This window comes from Aythya fuligula, chromosome 9, assembly GCF_009819795.1.
Source record: "Aythya fuligula isolate bAytFul2 chromosome 9, bAytFul2.pri, whole genome shotgun sequence".
Lineage (NCBI taxonomy): Eukaryota > Metazoa > Chordata > Aves > Anseriformes > Anatidae > Aythya > Aythya fuligula.
Genome location: NC_045567.1, coordinates 3,562,610 through 3,588,950, shown reverse-complemented (window position 1 = coordinate 3,588,950; position 26,341 = coordinate 3,562,610). Strand labels below are relative to the sequence as shown.

The following is a 26,341-nucleotide window of genomic DNA, read 5'->3' as shown; positions in this document are numbered from 1 at the left end:
TAAATACAGCAGAATAATTCTGATAAAGATACTTGAGCAGGATTAATAATTTACAAATAAAAGTTTTCCATCCAAAGCTGGAAAAGAAAGAATTATGTTTCTGTTAGAATATAAATACTTCCCAAAGGAGGAACTGTGCTTTTTAAAGGCAGCCCCCTGGCTAGACAGATAAATCTAGCAGTCTGCTGAGATTTACTTTAGAATCACCATATTTTTCCTCAAGTAATTCCAGTTAAAGGAGTTGTGGATTTGTTCAGGTAGTTCTCTTTTAAATGAATACTGTCTCCAGATCATCCTTGCACCTTTTTTCTGCCTTAGCAAATAGAGAATGTCTGAATAATCTGTAAATGTAATGGTGCCATGCTCATTTCATTCACAGGTAGAGTAATATTTAGAACAGGCCCACCAGGACATCCTGGAGAGCCAGGGTATGCAGGACCTCCAGGACCTCCAGGAGATGTTGGCATGAAAGGTCAGTTACTGTGTTTATAGACTGTTTGAAGGACTGACATAGTGTTCACTCAACAGGGGATAACAAAACTGTCAGGGAATCTTACGGTTTTGGAGCAAGCCCTTTTATATTCAAGAGAGCGTGTATAAATTATGAGAAATTAAAACAGAGTGGAAAAAGTTCATGTTCGTTCTTGGTACAGGGTTTTGTACATTTCGCTTTCATGTACCACATTTTTTGCGTGGGAGTGTTTTCTCTGAATGAGATCAGGAACATATCATTATTGACAGTTACTGGCCTTTTCAACTGACAACTAAGATGCAGAGCTGAAAAATTATTTTTTCCATTTCTACTTCCTTTCTGAAACCTACCACTTAGAAGTTGATGGTACAATCCATTTATCTTCATAGATCCTCATGAAATTTTGAAATTAATTGACCTCTCAAGCTATTTGATGACTTCAGAGATTTTTAAAAAATTCATTAGGGATAGCAAGATGTCCTCCCTGTAAACAGTGACTGAGAACAGTGCCTGTGGCAGTGCCAAGCACCAGTTGTATAGCACTGCAGCCAGGGTATAGTTCTTCTCTGGACAGTACTTATTACAGGTTGGTGGGGTTTTTGTATTCCTGTGTTGTTATGTCAGCACTAATGGTTGTTCTTTGAAAGAAGGTTCATTCTGTGAATATAACCGCAGGAGCTGCTAATTTTTGTTGGTTAAATGCCACCTGCCAGTCTTTAAAGTCACTCAGGCTGCTATGAAGCCATGTTAGTTCAAAGCCTGCGTGCCTTTCTTCTTTTGAGAGAATTTGGCCTATCGATAGAGTGTTTGTATCCAAATAGCTTACTGAAACCAGACTTGGAAAAAAAAAAAAAAAAAAGAGAGAGAGAGGTTTAAATTGTGTGTCTCTATGTTTTAAATTAAATGTAATCAGTTCTGATTCACTGTCTGACCACAAGTGATATTGTACTGTGTTGGAGGTGATCTTCCATCAAAATTAAGGTCACATGCCTACTGCTCTTTGACCAAGAGGTGTTGACCACCCTCTATAGAAAAAAAAAAATTAACACGTTAGTTCAGCTTGGGACTTGCTTTGTGTGGAACAACTAATGAATTGTATTCCTTCTAGGTGAAGAAGCTGGCGTGTGTACTGATTGTAGCTATGTTCCAGGAACACCTGGTCTTCCTGGTTCGCCTGGGCCACACGGCCAGGATGGCATCCCTGGTAAATTATCTCAGTATTTCTAACAGGATGGTAGGAAATGCCACTGCTTTTGCTTTTAGCATGAGAATCAGGACAGGTATGAGCATGTCTGCATCATGCAATATTCCAGATCCCAGAAGTAGCCCTGAGGTTGTGATGAGTGTGATAGCATAATGCAGCTCCATCTGCTGATGTGAGCACAAGCCCTAAAAGAGTTTAAGACTAAATGGTAATGGGCTTAGGTGCAGCCTGAAGCCAGGTCAGTCTATGCTCATGCAGTGAGTGTGAATGGGAGTAACATACAGTGCTGTGTGTGATTATCAGAGTTTGTCAAAATCCATTTCCTTATTTTCTATTTTATTTACAAAATATGTTTGTTCTTTTGCAGGTAGGGAAGGAACACAAGGTCCCAAAGGAGCTCCAGGTTCTCCAGGAGCACCAGGGTTTCCAGGAGCTCAAGTAAGACTTGCATTTTTCAAATTATTTTTCAGATCCCACAAGAATTTCATGGAAATGTCATGGCCAACGTTAAATGAGGTGTCATATTAGGTGATATCAACAGTTTTCTGTTGCAGCCTCACCTTGAGTATTGTGTACAGTTCTGGGCTCCACAATGTAGAAAGGATATTAAGAAACTTGAAAGCTTCCAGAGGAAGACAACAAAGTTGGTATTAAAAAGGCTGGAGGGCATGTCTTATGAGGAGAGGTGGAGGACACTTGGTTTGTCTAGTTTGGATGAAAGAAGGCTAAGAAGCAAACTCATTGCTGTCTACAACTTCTTGAGTAGGGTAAATGGAGAGAGAGGTGCTGATCTCTTCACCCCGGTAACTAGTGATAGGATGCGAGGGAACGAGGGAACAGCACAGAGCTGTGCCAGGGAAGGGGTTCTGCCTGAATGTTAGGAAGAAGCTCTTTACTGTGAAGGTGATCAAATGCTGGGACAGTCTTCCCAGTGAGGTGGTTGATTCCCCATGTCTGTAAGTGTTCAAGAGGCATTTGGGAAACTTGCTGGAGTGGGAGTGCAAGCACCTTCCACAGACATACTACTTGGTAGTTCTAATTTGTGCCTGTAGTAGTAATAATTCTTGGGAGATTACAGAAAACACTGCCCAAAACAAAACTGTCATGCACAAGAATATATTGTGGTGGCTGTCATATAGATGCATAATTGAAAGAGCCTGCTGGCAAGTTTTTCCAGAAATCTCCCAAGAATTTGTGAGCCCAAGATCCCACTAGAGCCCAGTGTGCTTGTGTGCTTTCAGTTCCACATTGTGCCCTGAGGGGTTAAGAAAAAAGCACAGAAGTTAGCTACAGACAGACAGCTGTGGTGGCTCTGGTATCCCTAGGGAGATCTTTCCTTGTAGAGAACAATGTCCTCTCTAATCAGATTTTAAGGTGTTTTTTTTTTCTTGTCCTTCTGCTTATGCCAGTAGTTGGAGTGGGCAGTTACAGAGAATAAGATACAAATAAGGAGAACCATTCTTAGGTATTTAATTTAAAAAAGAAAACGTGAAAATGGTTGACATGTTTAGCACTGAAATTTTCTTTGTTCCAGGGACCTCCAGGTTTTAAAGGAGATCAAGGACATAAAGGATCAAAAGGTGAGCCAGGATACGTGTATCCAGAAGGGCCAAAAGGTGAGCAAGGAGATCCAGGGTCCAGGGGAGACAAAGGAAGAAAAGGTTCAAGTGGATTTCCGGGAAGATCTGGACCAAAGGGCTACAAGGGTTCTAAAGGTGAAGAGGTAGGTATGCACTGTTTGCAATTAACATAGAATTCATGAAAAGCTAAGTCAGTGGTTGTATCTTGTATGACACTCTGTTCTACCTAGTCCAGTATTTTAACTGAGTATCATCTGCCTGACTTAGAGGTGCTATGCTCAACTATAGCAAACAGTACACATAAAGTGGAAACAAAAGAATTAGAATAAATATTCTTATGTAATACCAGGGAGAAATGAGGCTAGCGTGGATGCATGCTGCTGCAAAGCCTCAGCAGTTTATTAGTTTATTGTGCTGTTAGTTTGGACATTTGTATTGGAGTGTTATCTTTGATTGCTCTGAATAATAAGACATGGACCAAAACCAAACAAATAAAAATAGTTTTTCTGTCTAGTCATAATGCTTGAAGTGAAATAATAGTACAAATAATACCAGTTTGGTCTTCAGGAATTAATCTCCAGTCAGGGCTGAGAGAAATCACAAAAGCTGCGAGAACTACTTTAAGACTAGCTTTCTTAGGGCAGAGCTCTTGGATCAGCAGAAACAAAAAACTAGCAATTGTTGTTGCACTGTGTTGGCTGAGAAACTGTAAAAGTGATTCAGATATTGCTATTTTTAAACCTGACCCCCTAGTGCTTAAGGCAAATTAGTGCTGAAATAGTTTTTTTCCCTAATGTGTTTTGAAAAATAAAAAAGTCATACAACATAATGCCATGGTAATTGAAAATCAAGCTGGTTTTGTACTTTTTCAATTTTAATAGAAAGAATGGATGAATGCCCTACAGTTTACAAGCATTGATATTAAAATTCTTATTTGTTTCATCACAAGTAAATTGGTTGAAAAAGTCCTGTTCAATCAGCAGAACTACTCTGCTGCTAAAATAGTATGAGATCAGTCATACAGAGAATCAGGCATTTTGTTGTGAAAGCTGGCACGGAGAGCAAGTAATGCTTGGTGTACAGACGTATATATCGTTAATAGGGATTGCCTGGTACAAAAGGAGATAGAGGACTACCTGGACTGCCTGGTAATCCTGGTCTCCCTGGAGAGATGGGGCTTCCTGGACCACCAGGATATGGACCACAAGGAATAAGAGGTTTCAAAGGTTCTAAAGGAGTAATTGGTCCTCCTGGATTGCCTGGAGAAGCTGGTTTGTAACTTACTGTTTTACTTTTCTTTACCTATGTTAAAGTTTTAAACTACAGAGAGAGATTGAAGACAAAGACATAAATTATGAAATATAGGAAGTTTTTTCTTGGGATGAGATTTCCAAAGCGTTGTTCCATCTTTGGTTTCACTAGAGATAATAACAAAAGTCTTAGGGTCATAAGATAATTGAGATTGGAAGGAACCTTATGAGGTCTTCAGTCCAAACTCCTGCTCAGAGCACGTTTAGCTATGAGGTTAGAGAATGCTTGCTTCAAGTCTTGACTGAAAACCTTCAAGGACAAAGACTGCACAGAATTTCTGGGCAACCTGTTTCAGTGCTTGACTGTCCTCATCATGAAAAAAAAATTCTTTGACTATAGATCCATTTCTCATCATTAGTGTGAGCTAAGTCATCATAAGAAGATATGAAGGACTTAATCACTTTGGAGTGCCAGAAACATACCAGTGTATTTATTTATAGACAAGTATAATATGGAAGAACTTGAAGCTGGGCAGGAGAGATACAGTCAAGTCACTTCTTAAGAGAATTTTTGAATTTTAAATCCAGTGGATTCTGGGGATTAGTGCTTATAACTGCAGTGATATGTTGGGCACAATATACCCATGCTTTTGCTATTGACTGATAGAAGATGTGAGTTTATTATCCAAAGGGATGAAACTTTCAGAGTGTGTCAATCTGAGTCTTTGTCACTCTTTCTGGGGTTGTCACATTGTATGAGGAAATGCACATGAATCTCTGTTGGAGACCTTGCTAATTGTGAGGGGTTTTTTTGTTTGTTTGTTTGTTTGTTTAATCTGTTCTGAGGGTCCTCGACCTGATATTGACAATAACTCCTATTCCCTACTTAAAATCATTTTGTGCTCTCTGGGTTTCTGTTAGACTGTAGGAGGGCTGAGAGAAGGGCTTGAGGTGGTCTGGGTGTCAATAAAATTCTTTTGCTTTATGAAGTCAGGGCTTGAAGGATTTTCAAAATCTGTTGGAGCCTCAGAAAGATGGAAACAATAGCAGACCAGATTTTTAACTAACTAGATTGCTCATTAATATTTTAAAATTGCAAATTATGTATTTTTATACTATTTCCAAACTGTAAGACTTTGATAATGTATTTGCTGAAGGTCTGAAAGGAGAGACCAGTAGGATAACTCCATTGCCTGGATTGCCAGGACCTCAAGGACCAGATGGTTTACCTGGACCCCCAGGGGTGCCTGGTGAGTATGTTTGCTTAAAGGACAAAGTTAGAGATGACCTGATTGGGATTTGTCTACCATCTCTGGCCAGATAAAACTGTTGGGTTATTTTGGGAGAACTCTATGAAGGATTTCATATCAAGCGCAGATTGCATAAAGACTTAACAGACTCATGCACGCTTTGATACTGAGAACACAGAGATCACAATTAGCATTTTAACTACTGTGAAGGAAAAATAGTGTCTAAGTTCTAATGATACCATCTACACTCATGTCCTAATTAATAATGATAAGCTGGAAAACACCCTGTCATCACGTGTTGTGTGGTAAAACAGACTGCAATTTACTTACTTTCTTTGAACAGGAAGGGTCGGAACAAATGGTCAGCCAGGTGATCCAGGACATCCAGGCCCAACAGGTGACACAGGCTTTCCAGGGCTTGGGTTTCCTGGAAACCCAGGTCCAAAAGGTAAAATACACTTTTTGATATTCTTTTTTTTTTTTTTTTTTTTTTAAAAAAAAACAAACTTCTACTTTTTTTTTTTTTTAAATCTGGATTGACAACATTCATCTTTAAAAAAAAAAAAGAATGAGCATTAATCAGATGGTTTTTAGCTCTCGTGTAATTTACTGCCTTTGAGGGGGTTTTGTGATTTTGTTTTTGAAATATTTTGAAGTATTTGAGAGAAATAGAATACTAAGACTACTACAATGTAGTTTTTTGAAGAGAAGAGTGAGGAACTGGCATCAGAATAGGTTCACTCCAAATCGGTTACTTAATGCAGGATGTTTTTGAAGCACATAACTGAGCAGTGTTACAATGAGTGTTGAGGGAAAATGCAATGTGTCAAATGTATCAGGATTTTGTTTTCAGCTCTTGTAACCTACAATAGGGCAGAAGTCCATAACCACAGCCATACAAATACCACTTTCTAAAATAATGGGTATTTTTATACTGACATATAATTCCTTTTGCAGGAGATAAGGGACTTACTGGAGGCAGAGGATCACCAGGTTGTGAAGGAAAAATTGGAGAGCCAGGACGAGCTGGAAATCTGGGACAACCAGGAGAAAAGGTTTGGCTGTAAATACAGCACAGACTTTTCCATAGGTCCCATTCATTAACTGTGACATTAAGCAAATAAATTAATAAGTGCATGGAAAATAAGAGTTCCTGTATTTGCTAACCAGTGATGCACAAACTATAAAATGAAATATTTTATGAAAGAAGTTGTCAAGTCAAATTTTAACTAGAGATACAGGATTTCAGAACCCCCAAATTGTTGGGATGTTTTGATACTTCAATTTTCAGAGCATAAGAAAACTATTGCATTGCTTACAGCAAAAAATTAAAGCCACAGTTTCTGAAGAGATGGCTATTCAGGAATTACTGATGAAATATATAAAGGTAGGACTCTTGACTACTCTGTAATTAGGATCCAAATGTGAACAAAATAATAACACTTAACTGTTTTGAAAAGGTGGCATTACTTTTTGTTTTTATGCCCGTATGTCATTCTTTTATGTGTTTTTCTGATATGATAAAGTATGGGGATTTTTGTTTTGTTTAATTATTACTTACTCTGTGCTTGAAACCACAGAACAGCTGGATTTGGAGTGACCTTTCTGATCCAAATACATAATCAATGACTGGTATAATCTCAGCTCTACTGGCCTGTTTTAAGAACATATTGATTTGCTCATATTCAAAACTCTAGTACCCAAAACAACAAGCAGTTTGGTCAGCCAATAAGAAAAAACATTTCAACTTTTCCTTTCAGGGAATAGACTTCAGATATTTATCGTAAAAACAGTCTTCATAGAAAACAATGTTCAGAAGAATGACAGGGGTAAAAATGCAGTAACTAAGTTTTCTGAGACATATCTGGGTGCTGGCTTTGATTATTTCAATAAATATTACGATGAAAATATAACTACCTTGTAAAATAAAGGAAAAATTGTATTTGCACAAACTTTTACATACAGGTCCAACACCTTACATAGTTACAGCAAGCATCATAATGCAGTAACAGCCAAAGAGAGAGAGATGTCTCGTAATGCTCAAGAACAATTTCTTAGAGCAATGAGACAGTTCAAAAGCTGTTTAGACAAATTAATCTTCTGGTGTGGAACCTGCAGGTGGTCAATAAGGAACATCCAGTGATCTACTGAACTACAGGCATTACAAATGTGAAAGATCCCCAGGGAATGGAGGTGATAATCCTAATTAAAGAAGCTAGTTGATTGTGGGGAGGAAAGAATATTTTGACAGACTTGCAAAACGTAGTACAAGTGTGTTGTTTACATCTCTGTGTTGCAGGGGGACCCAGGCATGATTATTCATGGAGAGCCAGGCAGACTTGGTTCACCAGGAGGTCGTGGCATTCCTGGCCCAAAAGGTGATACAGGATTTCCAGGACTTCCAGGCCTACCAGGACGTGCTGGACATGATGGTGATGATGGCCTAAGAGGTACTGTGGTCAAACAAGCACAAGATACACAGCAAGTTACCTTCCTGTGTTAAGGAAAGGAAAACCAAGTCAAACAATGCTCACTCAAAGCCTCAAACTGCTATCTAAATCATTATGAAACCAATCTCCTTTCTTTTAGGAGATCCTGGCTCACCTGGAATTCCAGGGGATCCAGGTTTTCCAGGGAAACCTGCTGAGTGTCTTACTGGCCGGCCAGGTTTGCCAGGTGGCCAGGGAGCTACAGGCCCACCAGGTAGGACCTTCCAAATCAAATGTGCCATTTGGCTGGGTGACTGGGTTATATTTATGCCTTCAAATATCATGAGGGACGTGAAGTTGTTTATGGATATTGGTTATAGGTTACTATGCAACATCACATTTAAAAGATGCATTGTCAATGGATTGGAGGAAAACACATGTACTAATTAAAATGGATTAAGATTTTTTCATCCTGTGGGGGAATGAAAATGCATACTCAAGAGTGTTTGGAGGATGAAAGCAGAATTGGTGGGGTGTTTGTTTTGTTTTATTTTTGTCTCTACTGTCTTTTTTTTCTTTTAAATCTCTTCAAGATCTCCTTAATGTGTATATTGTCTTGTATAGATTTACTGTATAGCCCTCAAACAAGCTCAAGAAGAGCTTGATACTCATGACGGCAAGATAGAGATGAAGGTTTCCAGCAAGAAGTATCCTACATATACTGTCATGCATTTTTCTTAGGAGGAAGAGGTTCATTAGGTTCAAAAGGAAAACTTGGTCCTCCTGGCTTGGGTATCCCAGGAATCTATGGAAAACCGGGGGAACCTGGCTTAATTGGTCTTCAGGGAAACGCAGGATTACCTGGTTTCAAGGGACAGTCTGGAAGACCAGGAATCGATGGTGTGCCAGGTAAGGATTCCCCAGATACCTGTTTTGACATAGAAAATTAGTCAGTCTCTACAAAAAGTAGTCATGCTAACATGCCATCGACTGTAAATTGAGGATGCAGAAATATTTTTCCATTAGCAGCTTTCATATATACATTTATATGATCTATATGGAAAACAAGTCAGTCGTCATTCCCTGAATGACTAGCATATCTTGAAGCTATGATGACACAGTATTGAATATTCTACAGCACTCCGCTTAAATAGGAAACTACTTCCCATTGTTTTCTGTACTGCAACATTCTTGCAACAGGACACTAACTAGTTCAAAGCTGCTTCCCAGCATAATGAAAGTGTAAGGTAAGATCTTACTTGGCATCCCTTTTGAAACAGATGGGTTGTTAATGCCAAAAAAAAAAAAAAAAAAAAACAAAACAAAACAACAAGACCTTGAGTCTATGAGAGTTGTGACTCAGATCAGACTCCGTCATGTTAACCAGAGCTGACTTTACTTAAGTAAGTAATCCCCATAGGTTTGTTTTTTTTTCTTTTAGAAATGTGTTCAAACTTGATTTGTAGAACACAAAAAATTGGGTATGTAATGCTGCTTATCTCTAAAAAAGATTTTTCATTATTCTCAAATCCTGTATTATCCTGTTGCAAGGAGATGCTAGATACCTTTTTATATATACAACCTGTAAAACTAAAGATGAAGTTGTAGGCCAAACCTAGGCTTCTAATGCCATTTGAGATGAGCTGTCATGTCCCAGCTGGCCTCCAGCTCCTGAGCCAGAAAGGAATGTCTTTCCCATACATCTTGTGACGGATATGGGTCTCCCAGCCTAGGATGGCTATCTTAGATACATTAATCACTCTTAATTGTTTCATTCATTGATTGAAGCTGTTGCAGCTGTTAGTAACCCCTCAAACTACCCACATTAATCTGTATGTAAGTGCTGTTCATGTAGTTAAAAGCTGGAAAACTTGCTTCTATGACGTTATAAAAATGGAGAAAATATTAAAAGAATTGATTAACTATCTGACAGCTACATGCATGCCTTTCTGATGTTTCACTGATTAAATAAGTTCCTATTGCTTCCTTTCCACAGGCCCTAGGGGAGAGCCAGGTCTAATGGGCCCGTTAGGAATTCCTGGACCCCCAGGCATGATTGGAAGTCCAGGCAACCCAGGTGTCAGGGGTAAGTGACTATAGTATCTGTTTTTGTTATTCCTTAAGAATATAAAAACTGTCATGCTAAAGAAGACTTGTGATCAATCTTGATGTATGTTATCACTCCTGAGTATGTGCTGGTCAATTAATGAACAGAACTTCTTTGTGCTTTGGTAAATATTTGACTTCTGTACCTGTGCAGTCTACAGGCTGAATTACATTTTCTTTTAGCAGTATTGAGTTGCCACCTTTTCCATTTCACAGGTATGTGTGAAAATGGTTGGAGATTTTCTAAATAAAGAAGAGAGCTTTTTGCCCAGCCCCCTTTTTTTTTTGTCTCATTCATATTCAACATATTATATCTGTTTAACAGCTATAAGATTATATTTATATTCATGCCAAGATACCATAACTATTTCTCATAATAATCCATGGTCATAAACGTTTATTGATGTTTTGAGTAATCAAGAAGCTGGCTTAAGTTGTTGATTTGGCATGCGTACTTACAGATGTTGTTGACCTTAGAGATGGAGTTCAATTGCTTCCCTTACGTGCTATCACCTAGACATGCTACTTCAGAAAATGTCATTGTATTTTCTTGCAGGTTCTTTTGGCTTCCCAGGGCTAAAAGGAAGAAAGGGGTTTCTTGGAGCAAAAGGTGAACAAGGTGATAAAGGTTTTCCTGGACCTTCTGAAACCTTGGTTGGCATTGGAAATAAAGGAGAGCAAGGCCCAAAAGGTACCTATTCATTTTTCTGTCATTCAAAACCAGGTAGAGTTATCTGTGTGGCAGTTCCAGTGGGCTCTAACAAATGGAAAAAACTTGGTTAACTACTTAAAGTATTCACATAGCTTTGAAATAATTTTTGCCAAACACCATAAATGCCTTTTATGGAGTAGTTGGACGTTACACCAAACATTTATTACCATTTTAACAAGTCCATATTCCTTAAAAATCCTTTCATTGTAATGTCAAATTAGTAATAAAGTGTCACAGGTAATAAGTTTATATATATGCATCTTATATAATCACGTTTCTACACACTTCACCCACCTTCCTTACTGCACCTCATGGCTATGGCCAGCTTTGTACCTAATTGGAACTGGGGTTATTCAACCTGAAGAAAGGGAGGCTCAGGGGAGACCTTATCACTTTCTACAGCTACCTCAAAGGAGGCTGTAGTGGGGTTGGGATCAATCTCTTCTACCAGGCACCAAGAAATAAGACAAGAGGAAATGGCCTCAAGTTATGCTAGGAGAGGTTTAGGTTGGATATTAGGAAAAATTTTCTTCACTGAAAAAGTTGTGAGGCATTGGAACAGGTTGCCCAGCAAAGTCGTTAAGTCACCATCCATGGAGGTATTCAGAAGGTATGTGGATGTGGTGCCTAGGGACATGGTTTAATGGTAGACTTGGCAGTGCTAAGTTAAAATTGATAATTTAGAGGCCTTTTTCAACCTAAATGATTCTATGATTTAGTAGTTCATGAGCACAGAAATGGTTGTGCTTACCAACTGGATGCTGGATTTCAAAGAAATGAAGTCTGCTTAGAAATATTTGACTGCCAGAATTATTATTTTATGTGTAATATTAATATAGACTCTCTATATACAAGTTGCACATATTTAATGCTATCTGGCTTTTTGTGTAGACATTTTGTGTGGTAGGTTTCAGAAATTTCCTTTCATCTCCATATAGGAAATATAGAATTCATTAACCATGAGCTTGTGTCTTGCTTGTGTTTCTTGCAAAGTAAAAGTCCTGTGCTCCACTTTGGCTTCATTAGTTTTAAGAGTTATAAGATGTTAAACTTTATATAAACTTATCTTCTAAAATGCTGTTGTGTGTGTGTTTGTTTAATGAAATTGTTTTAGGAGTCCAAGGAAGCATGGGTCTAAGAGGAGAAAAAGGAGATGCAGGTGTACAAGGTCCCCCAGGTCTTGCTGGATCTGAAGGAGTACCTGGTATACCAGGTATGGAGTATGTATGTTGAAAATTACTGTTATCACAGAATGGAGAGCAAGGATAGTGTTACCTCAACACTAGCACATAAACTTAGCTCTAGCAGCAGCACTCTATTTTCTGTATTAACTCTGAAGCTCCTCTGAGAATTCTGAAATGGAGCAATTTCAAAAGCTGCTATTTCAAAGTCATACTAGCTACAACTAAATGATTCTTTATTTCTTTCCAAATGTGGATGATTATGTGAGGCGATACATAGAAAATAATATTAACTTTAAATAATATAAAATAATAATAACCTTAAAATCTAAAAGCTGGTGAGGCCAATGAATAAAACTTGGTATTTATAAAATTTAAGAGAAGTTTGATTCCTAATATCATAAAGAAGCAGCAGGAATTCTAAGTTTACCATAGGTGTGCACAAAATATTTCAGAAGCTTTTTGTATTTAAGATTGATTCTATTTCCCTATTGAAGGCCTTCATATTTGGCTTATATTTTGGAAGTTAACAGGTCTTCAGTTAAAAGTAGTCTTAAAAAGAACCAATGCAATTATAGACCTACCTAAGCCATTTCACAAGGTTTTGCTCTACCATCACTATGCCCACATACATAATGATACATGCTGATCTTGAGTGAGAAAATTAAAATTTTTTCAGATTAATTAAAACATCTTTACTTCTCTGTATGCTATATTTTGATACATACAGAAGATACTTGTTTTTTAACTTGATTTCCTGACAACAGTAATGATAATTCTATGTGCTTCTAGAGCAAGAGGAAGAATTATGCTCCACTGTTTGTTGATTTATAAAATCAAAAAGTACCATGGCAGTGTGTGAGAGAGAGGATTCTGTATTCATCACAACTCTGCCAGCCAACCAGTGTCTAAACTGGACATGTGAAGATGACGCTCATTTCTTCATCTTGCAGGTGCCAAAGGATTTATGGGTCTTCCAGGTATTCCTGGAGGACAAGGATTCCCAGGTGCACCAGGAGACAAAGGGAACATGGGAATTCCAGGTTATTTTCTCTCAAGTTATGTTGCAAATTGGTAGAGCCTTTACACAGGTCTGAGCTGTTTCTGTAAGCACACTACACAATACTTAACTCAGACTGGGATTTATTCTCTGCAGTGCCTGTAAACTCATCACCCCACCATTTGCTTGAATTGCAGAATGGAGTTCTCCCTCTGTCTAGTTTTGGAGCATGACATTACCAATGTATTGCAGCTGGCCATCTCAGTATATAGCTTATAGTAACTTTCCGAACACCAATTTCAGGGTGTTAATTAGTTAGGATGTGGTGACATATAGTGGCTCTATCTGACTTTGTAACCAAATGTCTGCCCAGTGATCATGGGTCTTTATTTTTGTAAGCTTTGACTATTGAAATTACAGGTAATAAATTGCATATAATTAATTTATATACTGATACTTATAAGAACCTAGTTTGAATGTGTTTAGAGTAAAAATCACTGAGTGCACAAAAATTATTCTATCTCTGATGGAAAAAGTGAATATGAAAATACAAGCAGTAGTTAACAAAGTAAGAGATATAATATTTGATGATGATGCTTTTAAGAATGCTATTGCTATCTGTGTTTCTCCAGGTTCAAAAGGACAGAAAGGATCTCCAGGCTTTCCAGGACCATCAGGTGACCCTGGTCCAACAGGCTATGGTGGCTTTCCAGGTGAAAAAGGAGACCCTGGGCACCCATCTCCTGGGCCCCCAGGAGAACCTGGTCCAAAGGTATAAAGGCCATGGAAACATTGTCATATTAAACAATAAGCAGAGCCTTTGGCAACAGAAACAGAATAACATGTAAGCAAGAGTTGCAGAGTTTTCAGGAGATTGGTAGATGATATCTTAGTGATGATACATATGGAAATCCCGTTACGTCAGTATTTAGGAGAACATGTTGAGTTCATTGCATTTCATTTTTCTTGCAATGCAAGAATTTCTTATTTGTAAAAATGGAGTGGCTTGGAAATAGCATTGTTTCTGTAAAAGTTACTTACTTGCTAGGAACAATGATTTGTATCTAAAAAGTCAATAGTAGAAATATTTGTATATCAAGAATTTCAGAAAAATTATCCTAGTAGTAAAGTGGTGTGATCTAAAATTTTTCTGTTGGTTTTTGAAAGTCTATTAATAGCATTTTTGTTTTAGGAATATATAATATAAAAAGTAAGTTAGAAAATTTTACTCCACATATCCTGGTTGTTGAACAACTGTGAATCTTTACATATGAGATAATTTAAAATATGTTGCTGGCTGTAAACTGTACTGTAACTCCTATAATTTGTCCAAATTATCCGTTAGTTTCTTTATTAGCTGCGTATCCAAAAAGGGATTGCTGTTGAGCAAATTTGTAGGAATTCAATTAAATATATGTTTTGCTATTTTGTATAGCTGTGTATTATGTAAGGAATGTATTTTTGGTTCAAATGAGGAGTTATTAGAATAAAATTGGAGAAAAGTCTATGAAAATACTCTAAGACTGAACTTGGTTTGTACAGATTAAAGATAGACATTGCTTGTTAGCTATGTCTAAAGGATCAGTGCTGTTATGAGAAGACTTCATATTAGACTTCATATTAGTCTTCTTTGATTTTTATCTGAAAATCATAATGAACCATGATTAAACTTAAACTTTAAAGTTATATATTTTTCTATTGTTCATATGCATGTAATGTATTTAATACAATGTGATTCTTTACCTGTTTGTGTGCAACTGCTGTTTCTTAGGGAGATTCAGGTGCTCCTGGACTTCTGGGCAGCAAAGGAGAAAAAGGGTCCCAAGGTCAGCCAGGACATAGAGGAGTACCAGGGCCACATGGGGTCAGAGGGGAAACAGGAGTTGCAGGAATCCCAGGTATGTTTTGCTTTGGAGGAGTGTTGAGATGCTGATGTGCTTCCAGAAGAAGAGAATTTCTCAATACTATGCAGGGTGCCTGTGGGGTGGCACATTTACATTAAAATGTTGTAAATGTAAACAGCTCCTTTTTAGTCAGCACAGCCAGGCTGGCTTATTTTAGCTAGAGATCTGTCCCAGCTGGCTGAAGTAGAAACAATAGCAGGGTTTTCAGACTGTGCCTGGGCCTAGTGCTGAACTGAATTGCAAGTGATAATGCCAGCTTTCCTCCCCCAAATTCTTTCTTCTTACAGGGAAACCTGGACCTCCTGGAGATGTTGGTGTTAAAGGACAGCAGGGTCGCCCAGGACAACAGGGCATTATAGGCCCTCCTGGTATGGTATATAGCATCTCTCCCAAATCACTGCCCTCTGGCTCGTTATTTTCTCTGTGATGAGGCAGTTGATATTCTTCCGAGCTTTTTAGAATTTACTTGATATAGTTGCAGTCTCTGTTTATGTTGGTAGGAGGCTCTATTTACCTTCTCCAGTTCCAGCTAAAGTCTTTAACAGCCTGTTCTCAATGTTACCAATTCAGCTGAGGCAAGAAATTTTAATTTTGTTTCACTATTGTAGAACTTACTGCTCTTCTTTTTTTCAATTCAGAGTTCTCAAGATGAAATATCCACATATATCGTAGGAATGGCTTGTTTTACCTCCTAAAAGAGAATAATAACCTAAGATGTAGCTATACAAGGAGGAAGAATAAATTAAAGCTGAAAGAGGGGAAAGGCAGAGTTGCAGTCGTTTCTTTCACAAAATAAAAGATTAAACCATTAAAAAAAAAAACACATTAGGGGGATTGTGTCGATATGCAGCAACAATATGGAGACTACATTAATGTTGGTGACAGTCGTTATCTTCAAAAAGCGTATTGAATGTTCTCTTATGCAGATCCTTGTATAAATTACATTGCGGTTCTGTGGATCATATTAGTGAACTTACATAGACGTAGCATGAGAGTTAGAAAAGATCAGAATCTACTCCCTGTTTACAGGAAAGTTGAATTTTTATGGAGAGGAACCATACTACCTGTATAGATTCCCACCAGCATGGATTAAATCAAAGGCAGAGTCCTAAAATGTCTTTGAAAGGCAGGAAGTTAATGCCTGTGGAAATAGTGGGAGTGCTAAGTTTCTTGAAGGTCAGGGGACTCAATAATTATATTCTGCTCTTTACAAATGCTTATGTACCAAGATAGTTGCTTCTATCATTGAAGTAGCTGCACTTGCACTAATAAAATCTTTAAAAAGGGGATTCATATCTTCTCTCTTTGTGTAAAATAAAAAAAATGAAAATTATACCGTGGTCCTTTATAATTCACAGGTGCTGTTGGATACCCTGGAGAAAATGGACTTGCTGGTGAAAGAGGCAATCAGGGTCGGGATGGTATGCCTGGTCCCCCAGGAGTAAAGGGAGAACCAGGTAACAACAGTGAAATATTTTCATTCTGTTTTAAAATTACATTTTTTTTTTCCCTAGCTGAACTGATAAGGATTTTTTGGGAAGTATTAATAAGGAGCTTTTGTGGATCCAAAGATGAGTTAAGTAGAAGGCTTTTAAATTGCAAATAATTCACTGTTTTTCTACATAATCGTACATGCTGTTAACAACACAAATGTATGTCACTCCTCTGTTATGCATATGATTTGTCCTAATTTCCCCTTAAAATATTAATGTCTGCGAGAGCATAAGTATCATGTGGTTCTTCTGTGTTCCATCTCAAAATAATTAAGAGAACCAAAATCTTTTTAAAGAAGTCTCAGCTCTTATGTGGAAATAGGATGAAACAAATCAGTGTTTACTCACATGAACTGTGAATGTTTACATGACCTGGCCTTTGAGTTGTAAAATCTTTCACTTAAATATCACTCCTGATGTCATCAGTATCCGTGCATACAGTCCTCTGCTGAATTCTGACAAAATGTTTTCATATTTTACAATGAGAATGTTTTTGTATATTAGTATTTACAAAAAATATACTGGAAAAGCATTTATAGTATTTAATAAGTCTTTCTATATTAAGTTTTGAGTAATCATTGTTGAAATTATAGGTATATATGGTTTTTCTCTTATTTTTCTTAGTAACAGAAATACAGATTTTTATTCTGCTTTTTTCCTCTGGAAAAAAAAAAAAAAAAAAAAAAAGCAAATTTTATTATTATAGGTTGTACCTCAAATACAACTGGTAAATAAGAGTTCCCACTTTAAAGGAAAACTTACAAATATAATTCGTATTTCTGGATAGAACCAATGGAAAATAACCATTGTTATTTTGAAGAATATTAGTGAATTTTGAAGAAATGTGTGAAATATTAGATAACTATGATGTTTTCTAGCAATTTTTCAGGACTATTGAGTATAATATGACCTAACATTTTGTAGGGGCACCAGGGAGAGGTATCCCTGGCCTTCGAGGTGTTCCTGGTCGTAGAGGTAAGTTGTCTTTTCAGAAAGCAGAAGCCTTGTTTTTAAATACCAGAATCATTAATTGCATCTTTAAAACACCTCCTGCTTTTGGCTATTTAAATTGGCACTTAGTGTCAGAGGAAATAAAGAGTGATTCTGTGCTTATGATCGATTATTTGGATTATATGTTAAATATCAAGAATTTGTGCTTGCAAACTTAAGACTATTGTAAAAGGAAAATAAAGGAACTAACTTCTGTGGTTTTGCGAAGGCAATATACAGATTATAGAGCTTTTGAAACTTTAATACATATTTGATTAACAGTGTATGTTTTTATGAAAACAGATGATGTTGCTGAACACCAAGCATAGTCCGTAGGAAAGCTACGATGGTGTATTTTAATTTACTTCACTTCCTCTTTTTTGTTGATGCAGGAGAATGGTTGACTTGGGGGGGAGAGGAGGCACTCTTCCCGTATTTTAGGTTTCACATTGTACTTACAGTACTGATACAAATCCATTGATCTGCTTTACTTAAAAAAGAAAAATTAATAATAATTCTCCCTCCATATTTTGGCCCTGTGCTCTTAAGACTGACCTTAAAAAAATCCATTTGGAATAGTCTCTTATTTTCTTGTACTCATACTGATGCTTTTATCTGGAATTTAGTTTAATAGGATTTGCCAGTTCTGATGTTCAGACTAGCATTTCTTGACTGTAGCATCAAGCAATATCCCCAGCTCTGTTCTTTATGCCCTTCTTTCAAGTTTCTTCCATTGTATGAGCAAACTCTGGAGTTTTAAAAGTGGTGTGTACACTTCCTTGCAGTGAGTCACGTCTTCTCACAACCATTTTGCTTTAGAGTAGCAAGGTGGCTTTGGGGATTTAGCCATGCTAAAAACAAAGGCTGCATTCCACCTTTGTGTTAGAGTAGACACATGTACTCTGTGTAGTCCTGTTTCTAAAAGCTATCATAGCATCTCACCATCATGACAGCTCTCCTCAAATATGTTACTTATACTCTGCAGGAATCAAAGGGGACATGGGGCTGCCTGGTTTTCCTGGGCCACCAGGTGTGAAAGGTCATCAGGGTGATCAAGGACCCATTGGACCTCCTGGCTTAATGGGATTACCTGGATTTCAAGGTGCAACAGGCATGGCAATTACTGGCCCAAAAGGAAATAGAGGCCTTGCTGGTGCAGATGGAAGGCCAGGTATGTTGTTATAACTTCTTTATCTGAAAAGATATACCAATAATTGGAAGCTGAATTCAGTCTGTCTAAAACTCAAAATTGAAGGGGGTTCTTCCCCAGACATCTTCATAATTGAGCAAGTAGTGCCTTTACCAACTGATGCAATGTTATCATTGCAAACAGCAGGATGGTCTGTACAGAATGATGTAAATTAAAATAATGCTAAGTTTTTTCAGTTCACCCAGTTTTGCTGCCCTCTGCTGCAATCTGTAGGACAGCTGAAATCCAGCTTAAAGAAGTGAAATATCGGGTGTTATTCCAAGCATAACTGCAATGGAAAGATATTAAAAAATGTAGTGCTATTAAGGATTGCAAGAACTCAGCTCTGTTCTCAGACTAAATTAATAGTCTACAGAAAAATTAGTGGGTTTTTTTTGTTGTTGTTGTTGCTGATTTATAATTGATCTATGTCCTTTAGAATTGCAGAGACAGTAAACATGAAGTACCATTACAGATTTGCTGAATGTTGTACTGTGTTTTATGTAATGTATGTGAAATGCTGTTGGCGGTGATCTTTAGGTATTCTGTTTCTATACAGGTGCTCCTGGCTTTCAAGGGTTGCCTGGTCTTCCCACTCCCAGCATGAAAGGAAACAAAGGTGTTAGAGGGGCAGATGGCATACCAGGGCCAACAGGTCCAAACGGCGACACTGGTCCTCCAGGTCCAAAAGTCAGTGAAAGAAATGCTACTTGTTTCTTACTCAACTGTTAACTTCAGTCTTGCCATGAAAATAACACCCAGAGGAAAACAAATAAATGCATAATTGGGGAAAGATATTAAAACAGATACAGAAATATAGTTTTGTTAGACTTAAATGTACCAAAAAGAAATTATTGGGTCTTTCTGATATGTTGTTTCCTTGGCCATTTTGTATTACCGAACAATGTTAACAATAATACGACTATATCTAACATGCTCATAATGGAGCAAATAATTTTAGTTGCAGCATTTTCTGTGGACACAATGCTTTAGATATTCTGAACAAAAAGGAAGTATACTTCATAGAGTGCCTATTTTCTTGTTTATTATTGATGTTGTATGATTTGCAGGGAATAGAAGGTCGACCAGGTTATCCTGGTGCTAGAGGGGACCCTGGTTTTCTTGGATTTCCAGGTGTAAAAGGTATTCATATATTTACTATGTACACTTCTACTTTCCAAATACAGTCATTTGCATGTTGTGTTGTAATGGTGTGATAATTAGAAGTGACACAACTACTAGAAGATGCGATTTTTGGCAACGTTAGTTATAGAACTCAAGAGCATTTAAAAGACAAAGCACTGGGTCATCTGCTTGCCAGAAGAATAGACTCAATTATGTTCTCATTCACCAGCTTATCAGTAGACAATTTGTAAAATTTATTGGCTTTATAAATTTCATATTCCTAAGGGTTAGTTGGATTTAGTGGATTTTAGTTTTATCTGGCTAAAAATGCTTTCGAAACTTTCTTTTAGTGATTTAAATCTGATATAGGTTTGCATTGCTCCAGTATGTTCATTTTCAGTTACATAATTTACAGTGATACAAAACTGTCATTACTGGTTTAACCCAGTGCATTGAGTTCCATGCAAATTGTGTACTTTAAGTTTGTGGTTCTAATTTGAAAAGTCACAGCACAGACAGAAATTCTATTTCCTTAAGCAAAAGCCCTCATTTCTTCACATAGTCAAATCTCCTGACTTAATAAAAATTCTATTTTATTTATTTATTTATTTCCAGCAGAACTCTCAAGAGAGTAACCTGAATGAGAATAACTATATTTTACACTGTAAAAAGAATTGCGTATCAGATTTCAAACACTTGAAAAACTTTACAACCTTCCTAACAGTCATCCGCATAATTGATGGGGTTTGAAGGGAGCTGAACTGCTCTATAGGGAGATAAACATCGAAACAAATTCTTGTAAACTGACTGCACTTGGCCTATAAACTATAGAGTAACAAAAGCTATGTAGAAGTGCACACCCATATTTCAAATTAATCTGCTGACCGCAAGACACTTAAAGTTCTGAACATCTGACAATTGTTTTAACATTTCAAACCAGAAAGACACGTCTTCAATCTCCCTTTTTAGGAGAAAAGGGTAATCAAGGACCCCCTGGACCACAAGGTGCAGAAGGGCCAAGGGGACCAAAAGGCCAACGTGGTAACTTGTTATAACTCTTCTCATTCTAATAACAGCTAACTTATCTTGATTTTTTGTTACTACTTTATTTTGCTTGTTTGTTTTTTAATGTAAAGTATCTGGCTCTTCATTATATTTTTGCTACTAGGTCCACCTGGAGTCTCTGGGAGAATATTCTCTGTCCCAGGAAGCAAGGGGCCTCCTGGACTGCCAGGAGTCCCAGGAACACCAGGAGATCAAGGAATTCAAGGGATTCCTGGGCTACAAGGTGGTTTATATTTTTATTTCTGTAGTTGTTTGTGTGTCTTGCTTGATGGAACACTTATATAAGTGTTCTTTGTAAGAATAATATTCTTCTGCAATACATTCAGTACTTCCTTGTCATCTTCTTGATGTGAAATATGGAGACAGTAACACTACAGACAGTCTCAAAATTTACAAAATTTGTGCTGGTGTTTTTATTCTAACACAGCTACGTTCATGGAGGGATTTTAACTTTATTGATTGGCAGTTACTAATATCTAGAATAAATATTGCTATATTAATCTGTTTTTTCTTGATTCCATTTTAGGACCTAAAGGAGTAAAAGGTCTACCAGGAAGCTTTGGTCGTCCAGGTCAACCAGGACTGCCTGGTCCAAAAGGAGACCGGGGATTTCCAGGAGAAAGAGGTGCAGGAAAGCAGGCATCACTGACTGCTACCACTGAATCTATAGATTGGCTGTATTCCCAATTTCTTTAAAGCCTTCCTTTTGTATATAGTGAAATTCTGTAACATTTGCAGCAGCTTTACAGCCATCAACACATGCAAGCAGTTGCTTAGTTTTTAACAGATGCATTTTCACAACTGAAATAATAATTTACAAAAGTGTGCCTTGACTGTGCTCCTCTGTTATTAATCACATTTACATATCTGCTTGAAAATTCATTCAAATCCCTAAGTACCAGTGTGTCTTCACGTGGCATCAAAATGGAAATGAATATTTTTAGTGAATCACCATAAAAACGATTTTACTTTATAACTTCTTTTCATAAAAATGGCTATGATTCTTTGAAATATCTCACATTGCATCATTTTGGAGCAATAGTAAAGCTGCCTGAGCTAGGTCTGAAGGAATTAATATATCTAGCAACAAATACTACCCATTTTGAAGTTTCAAATTTTTGATTTACTTTCAGGTTGTTCCCCTAATTTAAGTAAAGTAGGAACTGAAACAAAATGACAATATTTGCAGTCATGTTTTTCTTCCCCTCCACAGGACAACCTGGACTGATTGGTTTTCCTGGTCTACAGGGGTTACCTGGATCACCAGGTACTATCATCACTGGTCCAACAAGAAGAGGTTTTATCTTTACCCGGCATAGTCAAACAACAAAGACTCCTTCGTGTCCACCAGGGACATCACAGATCTATGTTGGCTTTTCGCTGCTTTTTGTTCAAGGAAACGAACGAGCGCATGGACAAGACCTTGGTACTGTATTAGTAAAATATTCGTATCACCTTCAGTAGAGTGCAATAATCCAAGTTGTTTCCATGAAAACAAACTGGCATTGTGTCTGAGATGAACGTTGGTTTCAACCATCAGTCTACAGAGCAGTCTGCTGCTCTGAGACAATTCAGTAATCATGGTTTGAAAGACATCTTTTCTTCCTGCACTTTTATATTCCCTTTTGCTCTCCCTACACATTTTTCAGTCACTTATGGATAGATGTCTAACATAAACGTCCACAATATCTATGTAGGGTTGTTAGTAATGTTACAGTATCTGGGAGAGAATCTTATTTTTAGAGGCCAAACTGAATGCCATAGAGTGTCAAAAATGGCATTAGAAGCTTGTGTTTAGGTAGCTGACTCCCTGCCGCTGCGCCAAGGACTGATATCACTCAATAAGATAATACTTTTAACAAATCTAATTCTTAGCCCTAATATTTTAAATACAAATTTATATATATATATGCCGTAAGTATTTTGTTTTCCTATAATTTCACTGTATAGATGCTTCTCTCTTCTTCTTCTCTCTAGTTATCTTTTTTTTTTTTTTTTTTAATTCTTACTGTAGTAGACAATCACATCATGAGTCTCTTCTGTTTACTGTGCTGTATATAAACTCGTTTGTCACAAGTTTTCCTCTTTTGTCTTTTAGGAACAGCTGGTAGCTGCTTGCAGAGATTTACCACCATGCCATTCTTATTCTGTAACACCAATGATGTTTGTAGCTTTGCTTCTCGCAACGACTATTCATACTGGCTGTCAGCTGTGACAGCAATGCCAGTAGACATGGCACCGATTTCTGGCAGAGCACTAGAGCCCCATATAAGCAGGTAAGAGTATAAGAACTTCAGTTCTTCTGGCCTGAAACCATGCATTTGTTTTGAACAGCAAACAGACCAAGACCTGTCCATCTCAGTAAGTACAAGCACTGCTTTTAATTGGCTGATTTTCTCACCCAAATATGTCAGATATTCAGTGATACCCTAAGAAATATTAAGGTATTACCACAGGCTTAATCTGCTTAGCTGACAAGAGAAAAGGGCACGCATTACTGATTGCAATGATTGATAGATTTTTTTAAACTATTGTCATACGTGGAAGAGGCAGGCTAAAATGACATAACAGCTTCAATATTTAGATAAATAGTACAAATTAAATTCTGCTTCCAATTACACGTAATATATTTACTGTAGCTGATGAAGAATATTGTAAACTGGGGCTAAAGGTTCTCTGCTATGAAACACCCTTGTGAAAATGTGGGCCTTTCTAGTTGCTTTAAGTTAACTAAGAAGGATGAAAAGCCTCGTAAGAGGGAAAGCTCTGAAAGTACAGAAGACCAAGAGTAGCAATATCAAAAATGGGAAGGCAAGCTTTGCACTCTTCCTTCTAGCCTGCTGTACACAGTTACTGTAATTTAGCTTCATCATTTCTTCATTTTGGAAATAATGAAGAATAATTTTAGCAAATAAAAGTACAGAACTTTGATCTAAACCATAGCAACATAATTAATGAACACCTGAAGAAGGCAGAATCTAGCTTGTTACTTTGGTAAAGGCAGTATTAGGAGGGTCAAATGTTCTGGGATCAATTCCCATCTTTACCAGTTTTTGTTCAGTAGAGACGTCAAAGCAGGCATTTAGGTTACCTTCAATGTACTTATCTCCTTATTAAACAGAGAGAATGTGTGCAAGTGGTGACATCTGTAGTAAGCCCTGCCATTAGGTAACCAGTATCCCAGCAGATTTTTTTTTTTGTCTGTTTACGTTTTCCCTCAACTTTGCACTGAATGCATGTGCATTTCTTACAGATGCATTGTCTGTGAAGGACCTGCAATGGTAATAGCAGTTCACAGCCAAACAACTGTAGTTCCTGCATGTCCAGAAGGCTGGATATCTCTCTGGAAGGGTTTTTCTTTTGTTATGGTAAGGATAAAAAAGCTTAGAAATACTTATTTTCTCTCCTCTCACTTTCAATGGCATTTTCATCTGCTTTTAGTGCATTTGTGTATTAACAATTATTAATTATTTTTTCTTTGCCTATAATTAGACAATAATTCTATTAACTCTTATTTAATGTCAAAGCATAAAAGCAGAGAATCTTTTAGATTGGAAAAGACCTCTAAGATCAAGTCCAACCATTAATCTAACACTGTCAATCTACCACTAAACCATGTCCCTAAACAGCACATCTCCACATCTTGAATGCCTCCGGGGATGGTGACTGAACTACTTCCCTGGGCAGCCTGTTCAAAAATAGGAACAACTATTCAGATCTGTCTGCAAAAATAGGTGGCAGAAGGAAAAGGGGAGATGAAAGGAAAACCACAGGATTTTAGTGTGTCAAAAATAACTGCATACTCTTATGCATTACACTGAACTCTAGGAAGCACAAGTTTGGGGAGCTAGGTGATTAAAGCAGTCCTGACCACAGATATGCAAAAATACGCTACCCACTGCTCTACCCAGCTGTTCTTTTATAAATCAGCTTTTAGGACCAAACTCTAAAATCAAAGCTAAAATCAAAACTGATGCAGTACATTCTCTGTAGAGGACTGCCTCAGCAATTTTGATGCCACAATGTGATATGACTGAAGAAACTTTGTAATGTGCTTGTAAAGTGAGAACTGAGTATGGGAAAAAGGGTGTGTCCATACGAGGGGATGTGGCCCTCCAGTTTTGTTATCCGTGCCTGTGGCATGCCATAGGAATGCCAGCAAATGAGGATGAAAGAACCGAAAACCTCTCTTGTAGGTCTGCATTTCTTCTGCTTGATGGAAAGTTCTTTTAGGTCTAATGTGAAATTTGTTGTCTCTCCTGGAATTTGGCCCTAAGTAATAATAAACATCTTGGAAAGGAGAGATTTTTTATTTTTCTTTTTCATCATCGAGCTAAAATCTTTATCTTTTTAAACATCAGCAAATTAAAATGGTATTTTTCTAATGAAATTTCTTCTGTCATAAATTATTTTAGAGCTATTTCTACAAGCATTTACTAACATCAGAGATGGAAAATGCATTCTTTGCTGTTTGTGTTTGGAAAAGCAATAAATGCAATAAAAAGTATGAACACAAACATGTGCACACACCCACAAAATATGGGATTCGGCCTACTTGTAATTCAGTTACTGTAGCCCTCAAATGGACAGAAGCCAGCTGCTTTCTAGTCTTCGAACTGGTTACATTTTCATGCCTTCTCATAGAGCAGAAAAAGGCCTTTGCAAGAACTCAGAAATAGCGTAACTGTGCTTGAATTTTCATAAGGCTTTTGTGCTTCGTTATAAGGCTGATCAAAACCAATCTATGCTGATTTTTGTTTTGTTCAAGAAACAGCACAGAAAATATGGTATGTTTGAGAGATTTATTTTTTGCTAGCAGATTGCTAAATACTGATGTACATGTTCTCATAAAAAAATGTATTGATGGTTACAGTATACGAGTGCTGGCTCAGAAGCTTCTGGCCAAGCGCTGGCATCTCCTGGATCTTGCTTGGAAGAATTTCGAGCCATCCCATTCATAGAGTGTCATGGCAGGGGCACGTGCAACTACTATACGAACTCCTACAGCTTCTGGTTGGCATCACTAAATCCACGAAGAATGTTCAGGTAAATTGTACTTTCTTAGCTGTCCCACTCCTGTTTCCAGCATCCATGCTGCAGGTGGCTGAGAAGTCCCTACCTGCGGGGGCTCCCCTACTAACTCCTGTCAGATTAATGTCCCCCTTTGTCAGGTTTGTGGTCATTCTGTAGCACAAAGAGACCTTCAGCGAGCCAAGAATTTAAATGTCAGTGTCAGTAATGTCATATGCAAAGTTTCATCACCCTTTCCTGTTTTTTAACAAAAAAGTAATGTTTGTTTCTTTTAGGAAACCTCTGCCACAGACGTTGAAAGCAGGAGAACTAGAAAACATCATCAGTCGTTGTCAGGTCTGCATGAAGAGACCAGTGTAA

The 26,341-nt window shown here is 37.5% G+C and overlaps 1 protein-coding gene across 1 annotated transcript in view; it reads left to right on the top strand.

The window, feature by feature from the left end:
- Positions 1-26,341, top strand: part of COL4A3 (collagen type IV alpha 3 chain) — a 60,417-nt gene extending 34,076 nt beyond the window's left edge. Inside the window, exons 22-52 of the mRNA XM_032193225.1 lie at positions 380-472; positions 1,581-1,676; positions 2,044-2,114; positions 3,211-3,399; positions 4,359-4,527; positions 5,664-5,756; positions 6,100-6,204; positions 6,714-6,811; positions 8,056-8,206; positions 8,346-8,459; positions 8,927-9,094; positions 10,182-10,271; positions 10,848-10,982; positions 12,118-12,216; positions 13,138-13,227; positions 13,817-13,956; positions 14,956-15,082; positions 15,376-15,456; positions 16,447-16,545; positions 17,506-17,556; positions 18,557-18,742; positions 19,320-19,450; positions 19,831-19,903; positions 20,855-20,926; positions 21,054-21,173; positions 21,477-21,575; positions 22,164-22,376; positions 23,049-23,226; positions 24,204-24,318; positions 25,824-25,996; positions 26,257-26,341. Coding sequence (XP_032049116.1) covers positions 380-472; positions 1,581-1,676; positions 2,044-2,114; positions 3,211-3,399; positions 4,359-4,527; positions 5,664-5,756; positions 6,100-6,204; positions 6,714-6,811; positions 8,056-8,206; positions 8,346-8,459; positions 8,927-9,094; positions 10,182-10,271; positions 10,848-10,982; positions 12,118-12,216; positions 13,138-13,227; positions 13,817-13,956; positions 14,956-15,082; positions 15,376-15,456; positions 16,447-16,545; positions 17,506-17,556; positions 18,557-18,742; positions 19,320-19,450; positions 19,831-19,903; positions 20,855-20,926; positions 21,054-21,173; positions 21,477-21,575; positions 22,164-22,376; positions 23,049-23,226; positions 24,204-24,318; positions 25,824-25,996; positions 26,257-26,341 — 3,704 coding nt within the window. The remainder of the gene's footprint in view (positions 1-379; positions 473-1,580; positions 1,677-2,043; positions 2,115-3,210; positions 3,400-4,358; positions 4,528-5,663; positions 5,757-6,099; positions 6,205-6,713; positions 6,812-8,055; positions 8,207-8,345; positions 8,460-8,926; positions 9,095-10,181; positions 10,272-10,847; positions 10,983-12,117; positions 12,217-13,137; positions 13,228-13,816; positions 13,957-14,955; positions 15,083-15,375; positions 15,457-16,446; positions 16,546-17,505; positions 17,557-18,556; positions 18,743-19,319; positions 19,451-19,830; positions 19,904-20,854; positions 20,927-21,053; positions 21,174-21,476; positions 21,576-22,163; positions 22,377-23,048; positions 23,227-24,203; positions 24,319-25,823; positions 25,997-26,256) is intronic.